Source organism: Plectropomus leopardus, chromosome 10 (assembly GCF_026936395.1).
Source record: "Plectropomus leopardus strain MGB_pleo_1.0 chromosome 10, ASM2693639v1, whole genome shotgun sequence".
In the NCBI taxonomy this organism is placed as follows: Eukaryota; Metazoa; Chordata; class Actinopteri; order Perciformes; family Serranidae; genus Plectropomus; species Plectropomus leopardus.
Genome location: NC_142185.1, coordinates 36495835 through 36515904, shown reverse-complemented (window position 1 = coordinate 36515904; position 20070 = coordinate 36495835). Strand labels below are relative to the sequence as shown.

Here is a 20070-nt window from a genome sequence, read left to right as displayed (position 1 = left end):
CAGGGTTTTTTGTAACTTTTTACTTATTTGACCCAATTCTTGAATAATTTCTTCAGATAAGTCGCTTATTGCCCTCTTCCCACATTTTAAAAAGAAATCAAACCGATTTGCTCGGGAACATGAAGAGGAGACACAAATGTTACCACATTACTGTTGTTTAAAACAAAATTACTTTAATTATCTGCTATGTGCCTAATTTAAGTGTCTTTGTGTTTCTTAACATCACTGAAATTTAGCAAACTAGTTCTGCTGCAGGATTTTAGAAGTTAATCATAAAAACAGTCTTTAAAAAGCTGCTCTCTCTTTTTAACCACATTACCGATTAAAGGGTCATGACAATCTGTGATGCTGGGATTTACACGGAGTACCTGAAGGCAGCAGCGTCATGGCCTTGGCTCCATGTAAATATAGCCTCGTTGTGGCCTTTCACCTAAATCTGTACTATCACAAGTAAAAGTACTACTACCACACTGTAAAAATACTCTGTTACAAGTAAAAGTCCTGGATTCAAAATGGCACTTAAGTAAATAAGTATAATCAAGAACATGTAAAGTATTTAGAGTAAAAATACCAAATCCAGAAAAAAAACAAAAAACTCAAAATTATTCAAAATAACATAGAAAACGACTTAAATGTTTATCAAAAATAACAGTCAGTTCTTACTATTATTGCAATGCTGAAATAAAATACAAGTTTTGGCTGAGTGCAATTTAATGTGCGCATGCATGTTTTTGATTTTTGAATGTTGTATCGGACCAGTTTACATTGGCTCTGGATTTTTTTTTAATATTGTTCATGTTTAACTCTGAAAAACACTTGAAAAGTGCTCTATAATTAAAACTATTATTTTTGTTTTTAAAGTAACAACAGCTCGAGCGGCTGTTCTGGTCATTTTAAACTTTGTCTTTCAGCTGATATTCGATATTAAAAGACAAAAAAAAAAACTTCCAGATGTGAAAATGTCACCAGGCCACAGAAAGCTGGACGTAATTTCCACAGTGGAAGTGAAAATCAAACACACGAGTCTGTGAAGCAAACAAGCAGCACAGCCTGATAAGCAGAGGCCAGAACACACAGCTTCTATCCAAAAAGGTATTTATTTACAGGGCTGAGTATGTACAACTTTATTTACACAGAGGTACATTAACAGCATCTGTCCACGTGGTTATTTACCAAATTAAAGTAAACGTGGATCACACTGCTACTGACGACGAGTCACACTTGTAGTTTCAAACACGGGTCACCAAAGAGCAACACGGGTCAGTTTGGGTTTGTTTTCTCTTTCAGCTCCAGTCTTTGAGTTCAGAGGGATTTTAACCGTAATTATCTCTTCATGTAGAAGTCAGTTCATCTTTAGCAGTTTTATTTGTTATTTTTGGCGTACAGTTTGTTTAAACTGCAAACAAAGATGCAAAGTCTCCTTGTTTGTTTTAGGAGCCAAAGGTGCAGATATCTGATGAAAAGCTGCTCAGTGGTGACCTCACACACACACACACACACACACACACACACACACACACACACACACACACACTCTGAGTCTTTCAGTCGGAGTCGCTGCTGCTGCTGGACGAGTCCGTCGACATGGCCTCCACGTCGTCCTCGTTCTCCTTGTTGTGACCCGGAGGCTCCAGGCCGAAGTCGTTGCCGTGGTGAGGAGGCAGCATCCCCACAGAGACGTCTGAGGACTGCCACGGGTAGTGAGGAGTCAGGACGTCTGAGGACAAACAGAGGGGGACGCACTGTGAATTCACGCAGGCAAAAGACGCGGTAAAGGACTCTTATTTTGAAAAGACTGGTTTGGGGAAAAATATCAAATCCTCCATAAAAGAAAGCAAAAGACTTCCACGAGTTAATGCCTCTGTGGTGACGTCGTGCTGCGTGGGCACACGAACACCTGCAACATTCCCGCCATAAAACCTCCTCAGACAGACTTACCCGGAAGCCTCCCCGCAGCCAGAGCGTCGCCCGGCAGGTGTCCGTTCACGCCGTTGGTCGGCAGGTTGGCCATGTGACCCAACATCCCGCTGCGCATCTCCAGGTCGGTCGGGTACGGTCTGCGCGGATCACCTGAGACCCACATGTGTGTTTAGAGTAGCGCTAGGTGATACGGCTTTGAAATAATGTTGCAAACAGAAATCTCATGGAAATAAAGTTATACCTAACACCAGATAATTAAAGCCTCCGGAGACAACTTTTTAACTGAAACATTTAATTCTGAATTGACTGTTGCCTGCATGATGTCATGGCTGTAGAAGTAGACTCTATAATAACTATAAGTCAGCTGATATTCTACAAAACACGACTCTGTTTGTGAGGACGGAGGAAGAGACCGAAGTCTTCTTCACTCTGCTACGGGATAAATAAATTACAGCCACATTAGATCGGCTTTACTGAGCGGCTGCAATAGGAATAAACCTGCCAATGTTTGGGACATCCATCACCATGGTTACTGGAACGTTATGGCAAGAGGAAAGTCCCAAAACTTCACAAGTGAAGTCACATAAAATCACTCAGTGGAAATTCAGTCATCTCGCAATTGTGTTTCATTGAAATTTCGAAAATATCGCTTAACTTTTGTGCAAATCTGTGATGGAAACCCAGCTAGTGAAAGGCAGAGAGCCGCCGGCAGAACCGAATCACCTCAGCGAGTCTCACGCTTAAAAAAAACAAGCTGACAATTCATACTCGATGTTAGCAGTAAAGTCATTTTATAAACCGCCAGTGGAACAAACCACGATACGTCCGGCATGTTTGATTTGTTACCGACCTCTAGATCACAGTGCAGGTCAAAAACAGGAGCAGTCGGAGCAGGACTCTGAGGTTCCTACCTGGGACCCAGTTGAGCGGCGCGCACACGGCGTTACTGGCGCTGATCCTGTGAGCGTACTTGATGATTTCCTCTGAAGAGATGCTTCCTGCAGAGAACAAGTCAACGAGCCGTCAGACACGAAATCACAGCAGACGGCCTCGGCATTGGTCACAGAGAGAGAGCGTCCGCTCACCTTTCCTCGCTTTCTCGATGGATTTGAGTTTCTCCTTCGCCTGGTAAACAGCTGTCGCCTTCAAGAGAAGAAAGAGGACTTGATTTAGTCCACGTTCAAACGAGAACGACCCTGCTAAAACTGTGTGGTTGAAAAAAATCAGATCGGATCATCAGAAGAACCTGCAATGATCTCGTGTCGAGGTTTCAGTGTTTTCATGCATTATCAACAAGTAATGTAACGTCTCTGTAAATGTCCACCGAAATACAGTTACAGCAACGTCTTTGCAATGACAGCGGGCCGACGCCGAAGCAGAGCATTTCAGGGGCGTTACAGCTGTCGCTCTGCAGCAGTGCGGCTCGACTCACCAGGATGTGTTCGGCCTCTTTGAGCTGTTTCTGCAGCTGCTGGATGTCGCTGTCTCTCTTCTCCACCTCTTTCTCCAGCAGCTGCATCTCCTGGTGCACCTTCCCCTGCTGCTGCGCCACCTCCATCAGCTCCTGAAACTCCCGGTCCCTCTGCACCAGCAGCTCCAGGATCTGACCCACGCACGTGCACGCGCGCGCACATGCACACACACACACACACACACACACATGCACACACACACACACACACACACACACACACACACACACACACACACACACGCACACACACACACACACACACTTTAATCGTCGTCTCACTGTGGCTTTAGCTCCAGTGCTTCTCCATATTTTAAAGTCACCTAAAAATAACCTGGAAGCACCCGGTTCTTCTAATTATATGTTTTATTAAAAACTGAGATCTTTGTTATTGGATCCCAGTTATGACAAAACATATTCTGCTCGTCTTTTGGATGAAGAATCTTTAATGTCACTTGTTTTTTAAAAGAAGTTTGTTTGAATAAAATAAGTTATGGATCTCCTCTGGTTCACCAATGTTTGTGTGTATAGATCATGAAAGTCATACAGACAGTGTAAACAATAGAAAATACAGCATATAAAATATGTATTTTGCAGTATTCAAAATATAAGAAAATAACTAACTTAAATACTTTAAAATAAAATTGTTTAAATAGTTCGAGTAAAAGTAAGTGTTGAATGAATTAAAACACACTTGAGTTCTTAACAATAAAATGACGTGATAAGTGCTTTATGTGTCAAATCATTGAAATGTCGAAAATCTGAGGGTTTGGGGGACATATTGACCGGAGACAGTGTGGACATCACACCGGCCTGTGTGCGGGCTTACCTGGGTGTCCTCTCCCGGTTGGGGCAGTTTTTGACTCCGGGACAGAGCCAACATTTCGATCAGCTCCCTGAAAAACACACACACACACACACACACACACACACACACACACACACACACACAAACACAAACACAAACAAACAAACAAACAAAAAACAACAAACAAACAAACAAACAAACAAACAAACAAACAAACAGGGTAAGGATCAGACAGCTGCAGACGTTAGCGGCTAACGTTAGCAGCTAACGGACCCGCTGCTGTCAAACGGGCTCTAAACGGCCCAATATACCCTCCACACCGGAAATAACGACACCGGAGTAAACGTTAGAAAACCGACAACAAGAAAAAACTGCGAGACTTTTCACTTTACCGGGATAAAACCTCCAAATCATCCAAAACAGACAGAAGCCGCTCCTTCGTTGACTTCTCTACCGCCGCCGCCATGTTGGCTCGTAGCGTCTGCGCAGGACAGGAAGTGACGTCTGCCAAATACTCTTCTTGGAAGTTTATTTTACGTATTTATTTATTTACTTATGCAGTTGTACCCAATATTATAGTCTTCATTGTGTCTGAATACTGACATAAATCAAAGAGCATAAATTATAAATAATTAAAAAGAAATAGATAAGAATAAATCATACACACACATATATACACACACACATATATATACATATATCTACAGGTCTCTGTGAAGCGGGAACGTTTACACTGTTATTGGTGCTCTGTGAGGAACTGCTGCTGTCGTCGTTGTCGTTGTCGTTAAATCTTGTTACAAACTAAATGCAGGTCTCAGTCAAATGAAATAAAGTGAGTTGAGAGCTGCTTTACAGTGAAACATCAGATGTAACAGTCTGATTTCCTGCGTGTTTGAATCCAGCTGCAGGTCAGACAGACTGAATATAAAGAATCTTTACCTTCATTCATTTCATCTTTAAATCTTTATTTACAGTCTGAGGTCAGACAGCAGACACCAGCAGCATCACCACATCCATTATTTATAATACATCCGTGGTTCTAGCCGTGTATTATCATCATGTAATATCTTTATTCGGTTTGATGCTTTTTTAATGTATTTTTATTTATCTATTTTTTTTTCTTGTCAAGCTCTGAATGTCAGCTTATTTTGTTTTTATGTCCGTGTGTATATAAAAAAATGAAGAAATAAAACAATTTTGCATCTTTTCTAAAATAAATGAATAAGTTAATAAAATAAAATGAATGAATGATCCCCTCTTTTATTCAATGGATGAATGACCTGATGAGCTTTTTTACACACGGAGGAAATTCTGATTTGTGTTCATTACATTTAGTATATTTTTGCACGTAAATTCAATAAAGCAGTCTATAAAAGTGGCTATTTTAGTTTCAGCACCCACATGTTTGAAATATTTCACTCAGTTTGATGCAACAAGAGACTTTGGTGCTTTTGTTTGGACAGTTGAGGTCTTTACTGATGAAGTGATGAGAAATACAGTGCATTATTTACAGTATTCACAGCAGTTAAGGCGACATTAAAGGGACATTTCATGCATTTAAACTGGAGTTGCTGTACAACAAATTACACAAAAAAGGTTCACAAAGAGTTACAAAAGGGTTTGTTACATCAAAAAAAGAAGTCACATCAAAAATAAATTTGCTCCCAGTCAGAAAAGTACAAAAATGTGAGTACAGGCCGTCTCTGGACAAGATTTATATACAAAATAAGAGACATTAAAAAAAAAACATCAACACTGCTTCACGCTCAGCAGGCTCCATTCAAATTTTACACGATTTACACCAACCAGCGTCACATTTTAAACTCGTTTCAGATTAAAGGTGATTTCAGATTTTCTCAGTTGCCAAAACAAAGATATAAATATGGAGGATTAAAGTGCAGATTCTGTCAGGGAAGCAGCTGCTCTGCTTTTATTGCTTTTTCCCAAAAAAACACTGTGATGATGTGATGGAACTGAGCTGCAGATATGAAATAAGTGAGTGGAAACGAGCAGACAGAAATCATCATTATTTAAAAAAAATCCAGATTTTCTGTCAAAATAATCCTGATATTTTGATGTTTGGGCTGTTTTCAGCAGGCTCTTAAAATTAACTCAAAATGATTTAAAAATCAAGAACATAAGAAATATTAGGAAGACAACTTGTTGCTGTATTTTACAGATTTCAGCCACAGGGAAAATAACACTGTTACCAGATAAAAATACCTGATAAATATAAAACTACATTTGTGTCATGACTGCGCTAAGCTGCCCCGCGTGTTTCATACATTTATTGTTTAAATGTTATGTGTGATATTGTGAATAATTCAGGTGTTAAAGTTTGCTGATGCGAGTGTTTTCTGGTGAAATTTACAGTACATGAAGAAACAGACAAACACAAAAACTGCTAAAAAATAAAATAAAAAATTAACTCCACAACATGAAGTCCTTGTGATAAATAATATGTACACAGGCTATAGTACATTAAATAAAATCTTTTATCACAAGAGAGAAAAATGTTTGTTTTGGCAACTGTTAAATCGATCCAGTGGAAGCATTTTATTTTATTTGAATTTTTTATTGAACTGCTGAATCTGGAAGCTTTGGATAAAAAGCTGCATCACTCGCACAGAAATCATCACTCACACGAGGCTGCAGGTTCAGGAGCGTCCGACGCCGGGATTTCGGATTTTAAAGGGGCGGTACGTAAACATGTGACCAAACCTGAAGCAATCAGGTCGGCTTCCTCACGCCTCCTCATCACCAACTTTCAGCCTTAAAAAAATGATTTCAGATTTTTTAACTTTTATGTCCTTTTGTCTTTCAGTGAAATGGTAACATTATGAGGTTTTCTTTATCACATTAACACAAATTACAGCACATTATAACATTTAAATACTTTATTTTTTAAACTTTGGTGACCTTTTTTGGTATTAAAATTATTGTTTTTTTTAAATAAGTATTGTTTATAGTTTAGTTTTTAGGACAACAATTTAAATTGAGGTCATTTTGAGGAAGTTGGATCTTTTTTTTCGCTTTATAATTTTTGGTTAAGTGAATTTAAGAAGAAAAGTTGGGGTAATTTTACGATGATTTGAAAGAAACTTTTACAGTCGAATAAACGTATTAAATAACTGAATTTGAATTCAGTTGGACTTAAATCCTCTCAGGTTACAACATTACATCCAAATTCAGTCAACTTCACATTTGAAGGTGATGTTTTTAAGTTATTTATCATTAATTTTTTACAGTGATGGGGGAAATATCCAGATTATCAACAGAAATAGAAATACTATTACCACACTGTAAAAATACTCTGTTATAATTAACAGCATTTTGTATATTGTATATTTATACAGTATATTGTTATTATGAAGTTTTACAAGATAAACACTAACTCAAGTGATTAATGGAGAAAATAATCATCCGATCAGCCGACTCCAACAGCAGAAATCTGCTTTTCATTAAAGCTGAGTCACGAACATCTGAAGAGATCAGATACGATCAGATATGACAGCTTCACGCTGGCTTCACGCTGGCTTCACGCTGGCCTCACACGCGAGAGGCGCCGCAAAGCGTGCTGATTTTCCGTGCAGCGCTGCCCGCTTCCTGCCCGAGCTCTGAGGCCGTGAGCCTCGCGGCAGGCTGTTGATCGGCGGCTCTATTTTTTTTCTGTAAGGCGAATCTGGCAGCCACATTTTAACACTTGTTCAGGAAAATATTTTGATCAGCCGGTGATTTTGGGACAATTACGGCGTGTTCACACTGGATGTGAATGTGCTGCAAAGCGAGCTGATTTTTCAGAGCGCTCATGTTAATGTCCAGGTATCGTTGTCATAGAAACAAAAAGCCTCCCGCAGCGCGTGATTATAAAGAAGCGCTGGGATGAAGCTCTCCTCTGCACCTCGCCAGCACTTTTCTGCTGAAGACAAACAGTGTGGACACACGCCCTCAGTTCCTATGACCTGTCCTGCACATCTGTCCCTCAGAGAGTTTAGGAAAAGACTTTTCACCGCAGCTGAAACCAGCGTCAGAGATTTCTCCGGAAAAACATCCTCACTTAAATAAGAGGAGTCGATGTTTTTAGTGTCGCTGAACGCCGCCAGCAGAGGAAGATAAAGATCAACGGTTTACTTACTGCCCCTTTAAACATCCTGGAGTTTAGCACAGTCTGCATTACCACACACACACACACACACACACACACACACACACACACACACACACACACACACAAGTCCTGTTGACGTAGCAGGCTGTGGAATGACATCGACAGTGTCGTAAACCCAAAGCGACCCGCGTCACTGACCCGCAGATCTCACAGCAGCAGCTTCAGATAAACTCACAGAAAACACGTCCGGCGGCCGAGAGATCCTCCTGCTGCAATCTGACTTTAAATTTAATCTGCAACGAATCAAACTCAGCAGCAGCGTCGCTGCGTGAGATCTCGTCCTCATCCTGAACTATCATCACGTGTCTCGCAGGTCGGAAGCGCGTCGATATTTACGCGTAAATCGAGATGACGCGGGGTTTCATCAGCCTGCAGACGCAGACACGAGGAGCTTCTGTTTTTTTGTTTTGGCACGTGAACAAACTGAATCTCATGTCGAAACAAACTGCTGCAGTCGTTTCACTGAAAAAGTTCAAAAAAGTCCTTCACGTGTGAGACGACTCGAGGCGAGAGAGGAGAGACGTGATGACGCAGATTAGCGTCCCGCAGCGGCAGGTTCGGGACGTGCGCGGAGCTCCACAGAACATCAGTAAAACGTTTAGAAAACAGACACAATTATACCTAAAATATATTAGAGAAAATATTTTTGGCATATCTTTTCGAAAGTATACAACAACTCAAACAGCTTCTCTTTATATTATAAATATCTTTCTGCTTAAATACAAATGACGGTTCGGAGTCGCCTCCCTCTCAGTTTAGACTCCAGCGTTTCGGTCCAGAAACACGTCACCTGAAAATAAAACTGCCGCGTCTGTTCATGATATCTGACGCTTTATAAAATCACGACGGGTGAAGCCGGCGACCGTTCTGCCAAATCATCATCTAATTTATCAGTTTTTAAAAAGTTCCCCGCAACTGTTTGGACAACAGAGTTTTAGGGCCACGATCTCTGAAAAAACATCTCAGAAATTTAGAATAAAGTCAGCATTTTTAAGAAAAAAATCCTAAATATTACGAGAATAAAACCCCACGTTCATGGCAAAAATAATATCTTTAATGAGTCATAATTAGAGGAACCACATAATTCTACTTTTTTTCTCAAAATATTATATCCTATAAAACAACAACAAAAAACCCATCATCTTAATTATAATATTAGTCTTTTTAAACTCCTAACTACCTTTTAGATTAAAGTCATAATTTCAAAAATAATAATAATCTTATGGGAATTAAGTCAGAATTTCAAGGAAAGAAAAAGTCAAAATTTTATAATAAAATTGTAGTTTTCAAGAAAAAAACATTTATTTTTATCAGAATAAAGCCACTTATTAAGTATGACTGAATAATGTAAGTTAAATATTTAGTTTTTTACTCTCTAATACACTTTAGAAGAAAGTCAGAATTTTTTTGATTGAAATATGTTATATTTTGAGAATAAAGGTATAAATATAACAAAAAAAAAGTCATATCACAAATTCGGGGTAAAAAAAATTTACTTTTGAAGAGAAAAGTCTTAGTTTTTTAAGAATAAAGCAAAATCTTGTAATACAGGTTCTTTCTCTAACTAAAAAAATAAAACCTCAAAATATTACAAATATTCTCCTCCAACTATAACTTCATCTTTTAATATTATTACTTTCTAAACTCCCAAAAACATTTTAGAATAAAGCTGTCACTTCTTAAGTGGAGACGTGTGCACTATTGTGAGATCGTACTCCAGTGTCTAAATTTCATAATAAAACTGGAAAAAGAAAACTGTTATTCTCACAAGAATTCAGCCACATCTCAAATACTGCCGCTTAACTTTCAAAATTTCACACACTCTCGTAAAATTATGACCTAATCTTGTAAAATTACTTTTTAAAATCCCAAATATGACTTTAATCTCCTAATATTACATCATTTTTTACCTAAATATCGTAACTTGATTCTCTAAAGCCTTTTTGCTCGCTCACGGTGGCCCCAAAACTCTGTCATCTTTTTTGTCACAAACCAGTGTAAGAATGAAAAAAAATAAAATAAAAATCAAAGATGAAATCACAGAGTTGTGTTTTTATGCCCTTCAGTCGACAGTTTGCGTGTCTCGTGTTTACCTGAAGATATTTTCACTCACATGCCCGAAAACTGATTTACAAAACACGTCGTTGATGTTTGAAATCACCTGGAAGCAGCCAAACGCCGGAACACGCCGACCTGCTCGCCGTTAAAGCGACTCCGGACCGCTTTACTTCCCTTAACACCATCGCGCATCCTTAAATCTAATGAAAACACTCCGTTACCGACAGGGATGCCGAACCAGCGCCGAGGCGACGTTTGGCTCCAGGTGTGTGTTTGTTGTGCGCGGCGGTCGGAGGAAGCTCACGTGAGGAGCGCGTGTTTGGAGGACGCCTCGTCCACCAGCGCCTGCACCGTGATGCCCAGCTTCACCAGACCTTTCTCCTCCAGGATGTGGTGAGGGAGACACAGCTTGTCCTGTGAGACAGAGGACAGACAGGGACGTTTAGACACAACGAGACAAAACAACTGACTTAAGTGAAAACCAAACAAAACATTTTGGCAATTTTGTTTTCTTTAAAATTTATGAAGAAAACTTTTGGCTAATTAGATTTTTCCACAATTTTTTAAAAGAAAACATTGGGGGGTGTGGGGGGGTAAGTTTTAATTTTTAGTGGTTTTTAAAGAAAAAAATTTGGTGATAAAAAAAAATCTAATTTTAGCAATTTTGTTTTCTTTAAACTTTTAGCGATTTCTGAAGAAAACTTTTGGCAAATTCTTTCTTTCTATAATTTTTTTTGTCAATTTTTTTAGAAAACAATTAGTGATTTCTTTAAATTTTTTTGTCGATTTTTAAAGAGCATTTTGGCAATTTTTTTATATTTTGGGCAAATTTTGATGAAAATGTTTTGGCAATTTTGTTTTCTCAAAAAAAAAGAGATTTTTGACAATTGAACACATTTACGCGATAAAAAAAGAGGTAATTTTAAGAGAAAACATCTTGGCAATTTTCTTTTTTAATTTAATTTTTTGAAGAAAACATTTCGGGAACTTTGCTTTCTTTAAAAAGATTGAGCGACTTTTTTAAGCAAACGTGGCAATTTTTCCTTATTCTACATCTTTTGTAGAAAGAAAACATCTTGGCATTTTTTTTCCTTGAAAATTTTTGGTGATCTTTGAAAACGTGTCCTTCAAACCTCCAGCGTGTTTAAAGACACGTTTTCTTCTCATCAAACTGGTTGAGTTTCCTCCCTCTGAGCCTCAGAGTTAAACAACGACTCTGCGAACAGACGGCGTCCCTAAACTGCATTTATTACCTCAGTCTCTAACAGTCAAATATCATACACAAGTCATAAAAATAATCCTCCTCACACTTTAAATCCATTCACATCAGCACAAAGTGAAAAAAAAAATCTGTGCAGAAAATGTGGAAACAACAGAAACAGAGTTAAATAATCACATTCACAACAAGAGAAATCAACATTTCAGAAGTCGCTCCTCTTTCACCGGTTCACGTCAAGCATTCAGTGTTTTATATGTCACACATACGAGGCTTCTCACGTCTAAAATTAAAGGCCGAGTACCACAGACCACGTCTGTTTTCATTCAGCTTCTGTGAATGAATCCAACAGCCAATCAGCTGCTCACATCACCGGCTGAGTGATGGTTTTTAACGTCGCGGCGGGCGTCATCCGTCAGCGTGTACCTCCTCTAAACATCCCAAACACAGCGATAATCTAACTCCTCCACATCAAACCCTCCGAGATAAACTCTCTGAAGAGATGAATGTAAATGAGTGCAGCCCTTCAATGTTCCTCAGACAGTCACATTGCATATCAGGGTACAGAGGAGCTCAAAAACAGGACAGTAAATCATCAATCAATAAATCATTTACATCTTTCTCAAGTTTCCAACATCAAATAATTTTAGATAACAATTCAAATTCAAATTAAGACCCAAAATTACACCTAAGTGATTCAAATAATCAATCATTATAATAATAATAACTATTATTATTATGGCTTCCGTTTTCTCGTCACACGTTATAGCCGTCACACGTTATAACTGTCACACGTTAGAAAAGTGAAATCCTGTTTGTGCAGCACTGAGCGCTCAGGAATCATGTGCTTTTTATTCAGCTCAGTCCTTCTAAAACAACCACGAAACTCAGCTGCCGTCACCCCGAAACGTGTCAGTGTGCGGAGAAATCATCTTTAATTCAAAGTTAAATGTGTGTTTGTGGAGTGAAGAGAAACTCGGAGTGTTCCCTTCATCATTAGACGGGTTTTCATCAGATTTACGCAAATCTTAAGTGATAATTTTAAAATGTCGATAAAACACAATTGCTTGATGACTGTGTTTCCACTGAGTGATGTCATGTGACCTCTCCTCTGGTGATAACATCCCAGTAACCATGGCGATGGATGTTCAAAACATCTGCAGCTTTATTTCTATTGCAGCCACCAAACTAGCCGTCATTATTTCCAATCCAGGGTCACGTAGGCGTGTTATGGAGCCATGATGGAAAGGCGAGCCCCTTATACGTGGGAGCGGCCACGTATGAGGGATTTCTGGGAGATGTAGTCCACGATCTCACAGAGGAATTGTGGATTCAAAACTTTCTCAGAGTGATGCAGTAACAGCTCTTATAGCTCCTGCTGTATCATGAGGGAGCCAGTTCCTGTGACCTCACAGCGTCATGTGACCTCACAGCATCATGTGACCTCACAGCGTCATGTGACCTCACAGCGTCATGTGACCTCACAGCATCATGTGACCTAGAAAAGTTTTATTACAGTTTGGACAAATATGGCTTTTTTGAATCGCCTGATATTCCACCTCATGTTAGCATTTTTTTTTTTTTTTGCCATAAATGGGCCTTTAAATTTTTTTTCTAAATTGACGTGTTTCTATTAGGCGTATTTTATATCCGCAATTTCATTTTTTGCAATTTGAGGGTTAATGGAAACCCGCCTAGTGATTTTGTTTTGTCGCAGGGGGACGTGCCTATTTTTATTTTATCATTCCTCCAGCTTGGTGTTAATATTCCCGATGCGGATCGAAAACAGTCGATGGCTCCCACAGGTGAATAAAACAAAAACTTCGATCCCAAATGTTTAAATCAGATTATCCTGCTGATCAGCACGTCGATGAGACGTCAGCAACCAGCTGCTCCATCATCCTGCTCCACGTTCACTTTATTGCAAAGACACAAAAACGTTTGTGAGCTGATTTTTCCCAAAAAAACTGGCGACAAGAGAAACTTAAAGAGCAGAAGGAGAGCAGAGAGGGTCAAGCTGACGCTGCATTCAGGTCACACGGGATGAACGAAGAGAAGGTGAGAAGCTGTTTATCGATCGTGAGATATCCGAAATGTCTGAATGGCGTTCTTTGTTTTTAGCTTGTTTTTGTGTTAAACGTTAAAGAGCAATTATTTCCTCAAATTCTGCTGAACTCCCAGCAGTCGCTGAAGGTGCATCTTTGGTCCTTTTGTTGTCACTCAGCTGCTGCAGCCAGGAAACAGTTAATAACTGAGTATTCATATTACAGGGTTCATACACATTTTACCAATACTTTTCAATTACTTTCCCGAATTTTAAAGATCGTACATTCTCTGAAACAACCACTGATAATCCTTATCAGTTCTTTTTTTATTAATATAGAATAGCTTTTTAAATAATATCTTATTTAAAAGAGATCATGAATTCAAAACAGAATTAGGACTGAATATTTAAATATAGCTGTGGGTCTGTATTTATGAGAGGGGCAAAAAGGGGGAGGCATGCCAAATCATTTTTTTCTAAAATCTATTTTTGACTTTAAGGCAGGGGCATACAGCTTAAATTGGCTGTTCTTTGTATCTATTTTACTGCAGATTTCTCTTATTTATTTATTTGTGATTTCAAAAGTAAAACATTTTGGTGTTTTGGGGTTTTCTTGAGAGATATTTGGTTACTTTTTAGTGTTCTGGGGGTTTTCAAAACACAAATTTAGACCATTTTATTTTCTTTAATTTTTTTGTGGGGATCTTAAAAGAAAAAAAATTGTCGATTTGCATTTCTTTAAAAATTTTGGGTGATTTTAAAACACGTTTTCTGTTTTAAAAAAATGCACTTTTTTATTTTTATAAAAGTCTCCAACACTTACACCATTTTTTACAGCCAGAAACTGTGAAAACAGAAAAAGGCTTTTTTTTCTCTGAAAAATTTAGATATTTTTTTCTTTAAAGGAGTTTTGGTGATTAAAAAACATCATTATTATTATTGAAAAAACTGTCAATTCTGTCTGAGAAGAATAACAAATATTTTTACTATGTAAAACATTTTTTGGGTATAGTTGCTCTTTAACGCTCACATTTCTTGGTGCAGTAAAAATTGATGAGCTGGCAGAAATGCTTGTAGATTAAGTCGTTTTTTTTATCGTAAGCTTTTCCCATGTGACGTTAATGTAGCTAAAAAAAAGGAAAAGGTATAGTAGCGTGAAGAAAAAGGGCGGGGCAGAAAGAGGGCGGGGCTGGCAGGTGACTGACAGGAGGTGGTTGTCACGGTTACGTTAGCTCGCTCCAACTATAGGCCAAGAACAGCAGAACGAGGCAGAGGATGTGAAGCAGGCTCGAGCCAATAATGTCCCAGATCTGCCAGGCGGGGGGCGGGGTTTGAGTGGTGACAGACACCAACGAGGGAGTCCCTGACACTCCAGAGGAGGCGGGGCTCGGAGTCGCCTCTTCCCGTTTCCTGTCTGCAGAGGTCGTATCCAGGGCAACCAGCGCCTGAACTGTGGTGCAAACCGGCTGCAGGCGGCACTGGATGATGTCATACGGCGAACAGAGGAGACACTGGCGCCCCCCCGGGAGGAAGACGAAGGAAACAAGGAAGGAGGGAACGAGAAAGAGCGAGGAAACAAGGAAATAATGGATGAAGGCGATGAGGGCGAGACAGAGGAAATTAGGATGGAACAAAGATGTGAGGAGGAAACAAAAGTGAAGAACGAGGGGAGAAAGAAGTTGCAAAAGTTACGAAAGTTTAAAGAAAAGTTCAAGCAAGAGAGGAGGATGTTTCCAAATAAAGGAACAGCAGAAAAATAAAAAAAGAAAAATGTTGAATATTATCACAAGAAAAACCAAAACAAGATAGTAAGCGGAAGGAAGAGCAGATTGGTTTAATTGAGGGAGAAAAGTGCGGGAAAAAAATAAAGCAAGAAAGGCATGAAATGAATTTATGGGAGGAAAAAAGAGGAGGAGGATGTGATGAAGAGGATGAAACCGTCAGACCAAAGAAATAATAATAACATTAATAATAATAATAGAAAAACAATAAATTAACCAAAAAAATGATGATAAAAACCAATGTAACACATGCGTCAACAACAGAGGAGGAAAAGGAGTTAAAGGAGGAGGAGGAAGAGGAGGTGGTGCGATCCATCCAGAGAGGGCAGGAGAATAAAACAAGGACGGAGGAAAGGGAAAGAGCGAGGGAGTCAGCAAAAGACGAGAAACAAGGCATTAATGAATGAAAGAAATAAAATAACAGGGAGGTGAATAATAATAATAATAAAAAGGTGCAGCAGCAGAGAGGTGAAGTTTACATGAAACACAGAGAGAAAGAAAAAAGGAATATCCTCCAAAGAAAAACCAAAAATCAACACATCAGAAGAGAAGAAGAGAAAGAAGAGTTGATTTTTAGAAGGAAACAATAAAAGAGTGATGCAATGGAGGGAGAAAAGAGAGGGAATTAAAGAAAGAAGAGGAGAAGGAGGTGATGAAGAGGATGAAACCATTTTACCAAAATCAAAAAATGAGCGGCAGTTTGAAGTAAAAACAGAAATATGAAAAATTAAAAGAAAAAGGAAAACAACAGTCGACACAGAGGAGGAAAGAGGAGGAGGAAGAGGAAGAGGAGGAGGAGGAGGAGGAGGAGGAGGAGGAAGACGTGGTGCGATCCAGCCGGAAAGTAAAAAAGAGAAAGAAAAGGCAGGAGGTTAACCAATGGACACAGAGGTCAAAGGTCACAGAGCGTGGTGAGGTGAGGCGGGAGCAGGCAGCGGGGGGATGCTTACTGAGAGGATGGACAGCAGCTCTGACCGGCAGCTGACCGGCAGCTGACCGGCAGCTCTGACCGGCAGCTGACCGGCAGCTCTGACCGGCAGCTGACCGGCAGCTGACCGGCAGCTCTGACCGGCAGCTCTGACCGGCAGCTGACCGGCAGCTCTGACCGGCAGCTGACCGGCAGCTCTGACCGGCAGCTGACCGGCAGCTCTGATCGGCAGCTGACTGGCAGGTCTGACCAGCTCTCCCAGTAAGCAGGCCGTGATGGAGGAGCGAGGAGGTTAATGGGAGCGCCGCAGCAGCACGTTAGCACAGGAAGCTACTGTTAGCACGTTAGCTCGGAGAAGCGTTTTAGCACGTTAGCTTGCAGAAGCGTCGTCAGTAAAAGCATTCAGGCTGCGGGGAGTCAGGAGACAGTCAGCAAGCAGCAGAGATGGAGGTCAAAGGTCAACCAGTCACTTTGGATCAACAGCTCAAAACACAAATTTAAGTCTTTTTTTTTTATCTCAAAGAGAAAAACAATTTTTTGTAGAGCGATGGGTCGGGCATTTTTTAGCAGCAGACGAATTGGAAGACAATGAACAACTCTGCATTAAAATGAGGCTCAAACTCACAACCTCAGACACACAGAACAAGTCAGTATCCCAGTGAGCTCCAAGAGAGAAACCAGACGGCCTCACGCTATGACTGAGCCCACCAGCAGGGGGCAGGATATCAGCTGTCTGTGCATGGCAGGCAGATTTCAAACTGCTGCCAAAAACTCACTCATCGAGATTAAACGCTGAGAATCTGCAGACTTCATCTAGACAGTGGAGAGATGTCGATCGTTTGTTTTTACAAAGACTGATTTGCTCCAGAAGAGAAAAATTGATGTTTAAAGACGCCATTTTCCCACAGACTGCAATAGTTTACATGAGGGCAGAATCAAAATAATGTCATTCATTGAAATAAAATTCTGAAATGTTATACACTTAATCTACCATGACAGCAACATGTTGTCATGAACCCTGAATATTTATTTAGCAAGAAATGACAAGTTTATGTTTACATTTTGATTCACTGTTTCTGATAAATCTGTGTCGGAGAGTCTGAAGATGCCCTGTGGTAAATTTTGTGTTAACTGATCAAAAAATCAGGAGATCGGTTTAATTAGTTTGACAGCTTTTGATAAAAACAGTGATTCGATATAACTGTTTATTGCATTTTAGGCGCATTTCATTCTACGTTTGTTGATAATTGTGTGTGTGTTGATGCATGTGTCCTAAATGTAGTCCAGATTGTGTATTTGAGTGTAATCAGTGAATTTGCAGCTCAGCTCCTACAATAAGTCTAAAATACACTGTGGAAACTAAATAGTTACATTCAGACTGTTCAGGTCCAAAAATGCTCCATTGAAACCCATTCAAACTGACATTTTTGTTTACATCCAGCTATCAATTGTACCAAGTTAGCCGTTAGCTGCCTCCCTATCTGACTCTCAGCAAGACATCGACTGAGTCTATTTGCAAAATATCAAACTATTTCAAAAGAACAATCTTTTATTTTCTAAATTCTGCAGCTGTATTTCCCAGAATCCACCACTCAGAGCGCCAGAACAACACCTGACTGCTACACCTGCAGAGTCACTACGCTCTCCTAAAACACCGGCAGCATCACAGGCACAGAAAAGCAAAATCTGAACTTTTAAATGTGCATTTTCTTCTACACACACACACACACACACACACACACACACACACACACACACACACACACACACACACACACACACACACACACACACACACACACACACACACACAGCAGCAGCTCTGTGTCAGACTTTGGATGGACTCCGGTCATGATGGAGGAAGCTGGAAGCCACGGGCAGCGATGACAGCGGTGATGATTCAGCGTTAAATGTCGACATTAACGAGTTCGTTTAAAAGCGATGAGAACAAAAAGGAGGCTGTTCGAACGTTAAAGCAGAGCTGGGAGAAAACTGAGAGTCTGGAGTTTTCTTTCAGAGACAGAAATACAATTTGAGCAGCAGCAGACGGTTATTCAACTGTTGCATTTCAGCAGTTCTTCACTTTCGATTCTTTAGATTTTAAATCATGTCTCCGAGCTTCTTTTAAAAGTCTGCCTGAAAACTGTCCGAAAATGGACGCCAGAATAAAATCAGTGCTGATTTCAGGAGAATCGAATGACAAAAAGCTTGAGAGCGTCTGCTGTCGAAAACACGGAACCATCAGCTTTGCTCCCAGATCTGGTTCACAGTTCGGCGTCGTCATCGGCGTCCTGCAAAAATCCTGTTTGTCATTTTCGCCTCACTCACAGACGCAAATCATCTGTTTCTGCAGCTGCGTGAATTCTTGTCATTAAATTTTGTGTTTCGTCTGACCCAAAAATGTTTGCAGGACACCTTCACAGCTGCTTTTATATTTCATGTTCATCAGATCAGTAATCAGTCAAAGGAAGCGGAAACATGGTGATGAGGAAGTTCACTGCTGGATTTCGGGGAAGTTTCTCTGATGAACTGGGGGGGGTGGGGGGGTCCCTCAGCAGTTTCTTTATCAGTCATGCTGGTTTTGCTGCAGAAGCATCCTCAGGAAGTCGCACTCAGTCATAAAATACGCCAGCGTGTCTGTGCACTCTGATTTAAAAGAGTTATGACTGAGAAGGAGTGAAATATTTGATGCAAACGGACTAATTATTTTCCTTTTGGATCCCAAATTCAGCCGTCCCCTGAGGAGGACGGCTCAGGCTGAAAACCTCAGCTGCAAAAGAGTTCAGGGAAATCTTCAGCTATAATTCAATCAAAAATCCAAAATTGTAAAGAATTTGTTTTTTAAAATTCTTCAGGTTTTGGTGTCACATTAGAATATTTACGTGAGAGTTTTTGGAAGAACTGACCCCCAGTTCAGAGAGACGAGCGCCGGGGTCGGGGGGGTTAATGTGTGAATGTCTTACCTCCGGGACGCCGATCTTTCTGCAGGCGTCCAGGAAGTTCTCCACATTTCTCCGACACTTGGCCATGCTGAGTTTGGGCTGAAAGTCACACAAACATTTAATACAGTCAGAACTTTATTTCTTTTCTTCTGTGGACAAAACATTTTCAGAGAGACTTGACTCTCCGAAGAACTGAGATCAAAAATACAAACAGAAGCTCTGGACCAGTGATACTCAACCTACGGCCCGCAGGCCAAATCTGGCCCCTGATAGGGTGCCGTTTGGCCCCCAAACCATTTAATAATTCACATTGAAAATTAAATAATTCACACTGGGAATTGTTTTTGTACTTTTAGTTTCCATAAGGAGCCAGAGTGCTTAAAACAGCATCAACACAGATCCTGACAGACGTCCAAAAATCCAAGAAATACTGTATACTAAAATTAAAGAAATCCTGGACACATGAATGGGGCTGCTGTGGCCCCTGAACAGAGCGGGTTGAGCCTCTCAGATTTTATGCACTTCAGTTTCAGAGTATCATGATAAGCTGAGGGGTCAGAGGTCACGGCACAGACGTACCACTGCAGGCGAGGGGACGTGGATGCTGCCGACAGAGCGCGGGCGAATGTGATTGGCCAGGTGGCAGAGCACGACGCCGTCCATCAGAGACGACCCGAGGTCTTCGGGAAGGACGACCTTCAGCCGGCTCTCGATGCTCTGAGGAGGAAACGACA

General features: G+C 40.3%; 2 protein-coding genes and 1 long non-coding RNA gene across 8 annotated transcripts in view; 1 reads left to right on the top strand and 2 right to left on the bottom strand.

Annotated features, from left to right (window-relative positions):
* LOC148188606 (uncharacterized) overlaps positions 1-13123 on the top strand; it is a 39518-nt gene extending 26395 nt beyond the window's left edge. The window contains exon 2 of the long non-coding RNA XR_015777737.1: positions 12989-13123. This is a non-coding gene — a long non-coding RNA (uncharacterized LOC148188606). The remainder of the gene's footprint in view (positions 1-12988) is intronic.
* Positions 1417-4726, bottom strand: med4 (mediator complex subunit 4). The gene is made up of 7 exons (XM_042494894.2): positions 4592-4726; positions 4221-4287; positions 3353-3523; positions 3006-3063; positions 2832-2918; positions 1939-2070; positions 1417-1717 (listed from the first exon to the last, which is right to left on the bottom strand). Exons 1-7 carry the CDS (start codon positions 4663-4665, stop codon positions 1545-1547), a joined length of 762 nt encoding a protein of 253 aa, XP_042350828.1. The 5' UTR covers positions 4666-4726; the 3' UTR covers positions 1417-1544.
* Positions 5649-20070, bottom strand: part of lrch1 (leucine-rich repeats and calponin homology (CH) domain containing 1) — an 86962-nt gene continuing 72540 nt past the window's right edge. For 4 of the 6 annotated variants that reach the window (XM_088083792.1, XM_088083794.1, XM_088083793.1 and 1 more), the window contains 3 exons: positions 19916-20053; positions 19358-19435; positions 11657-15196 (listed from right to left, as the gene is read on the bottom strand). In XM_088083792.1, coding sequence (XP_087939918.1) covers positions 14909-15196; positions 19358-19435; positions 19916-20053 — 504 coding nt within the window. In that variant the 3' untranslated portion in view covers positions 11657-14908. Of the gene's footprint in view, positions 10840-11656; positions 15197-19357; positions 19436-19915; positions 20054-20070 lie in introns of those variants that run through there. The other 2 variants (XM_088083795.1, XM_088083797.1) reach the window with 1 other exon arrangement.

Coding starts and splice junctions, on each gene's coding strand:
- med4 (XM_042494894.2), bottom strand. CDS start 4,665: ATGGCGGCGGCGGTAGAGAAGTCAACGAAGGAGCGGCTTCTGTCTGTT. Junction 4,288..4,591: donor GATTTGGAGGTTTTATCCCG/GTAAAGTGAAAA, acceptor TGTGTTTTTCAG/GGAGCTGATCGAAATGTTGG. Junction 3,064..3,352: donor AAGAGGCCGAACACATCCTG/GTGAGTCGAGCC, acceptor CTTCTCTTGAAG/GCGACAGCTGTTTACCAGGC.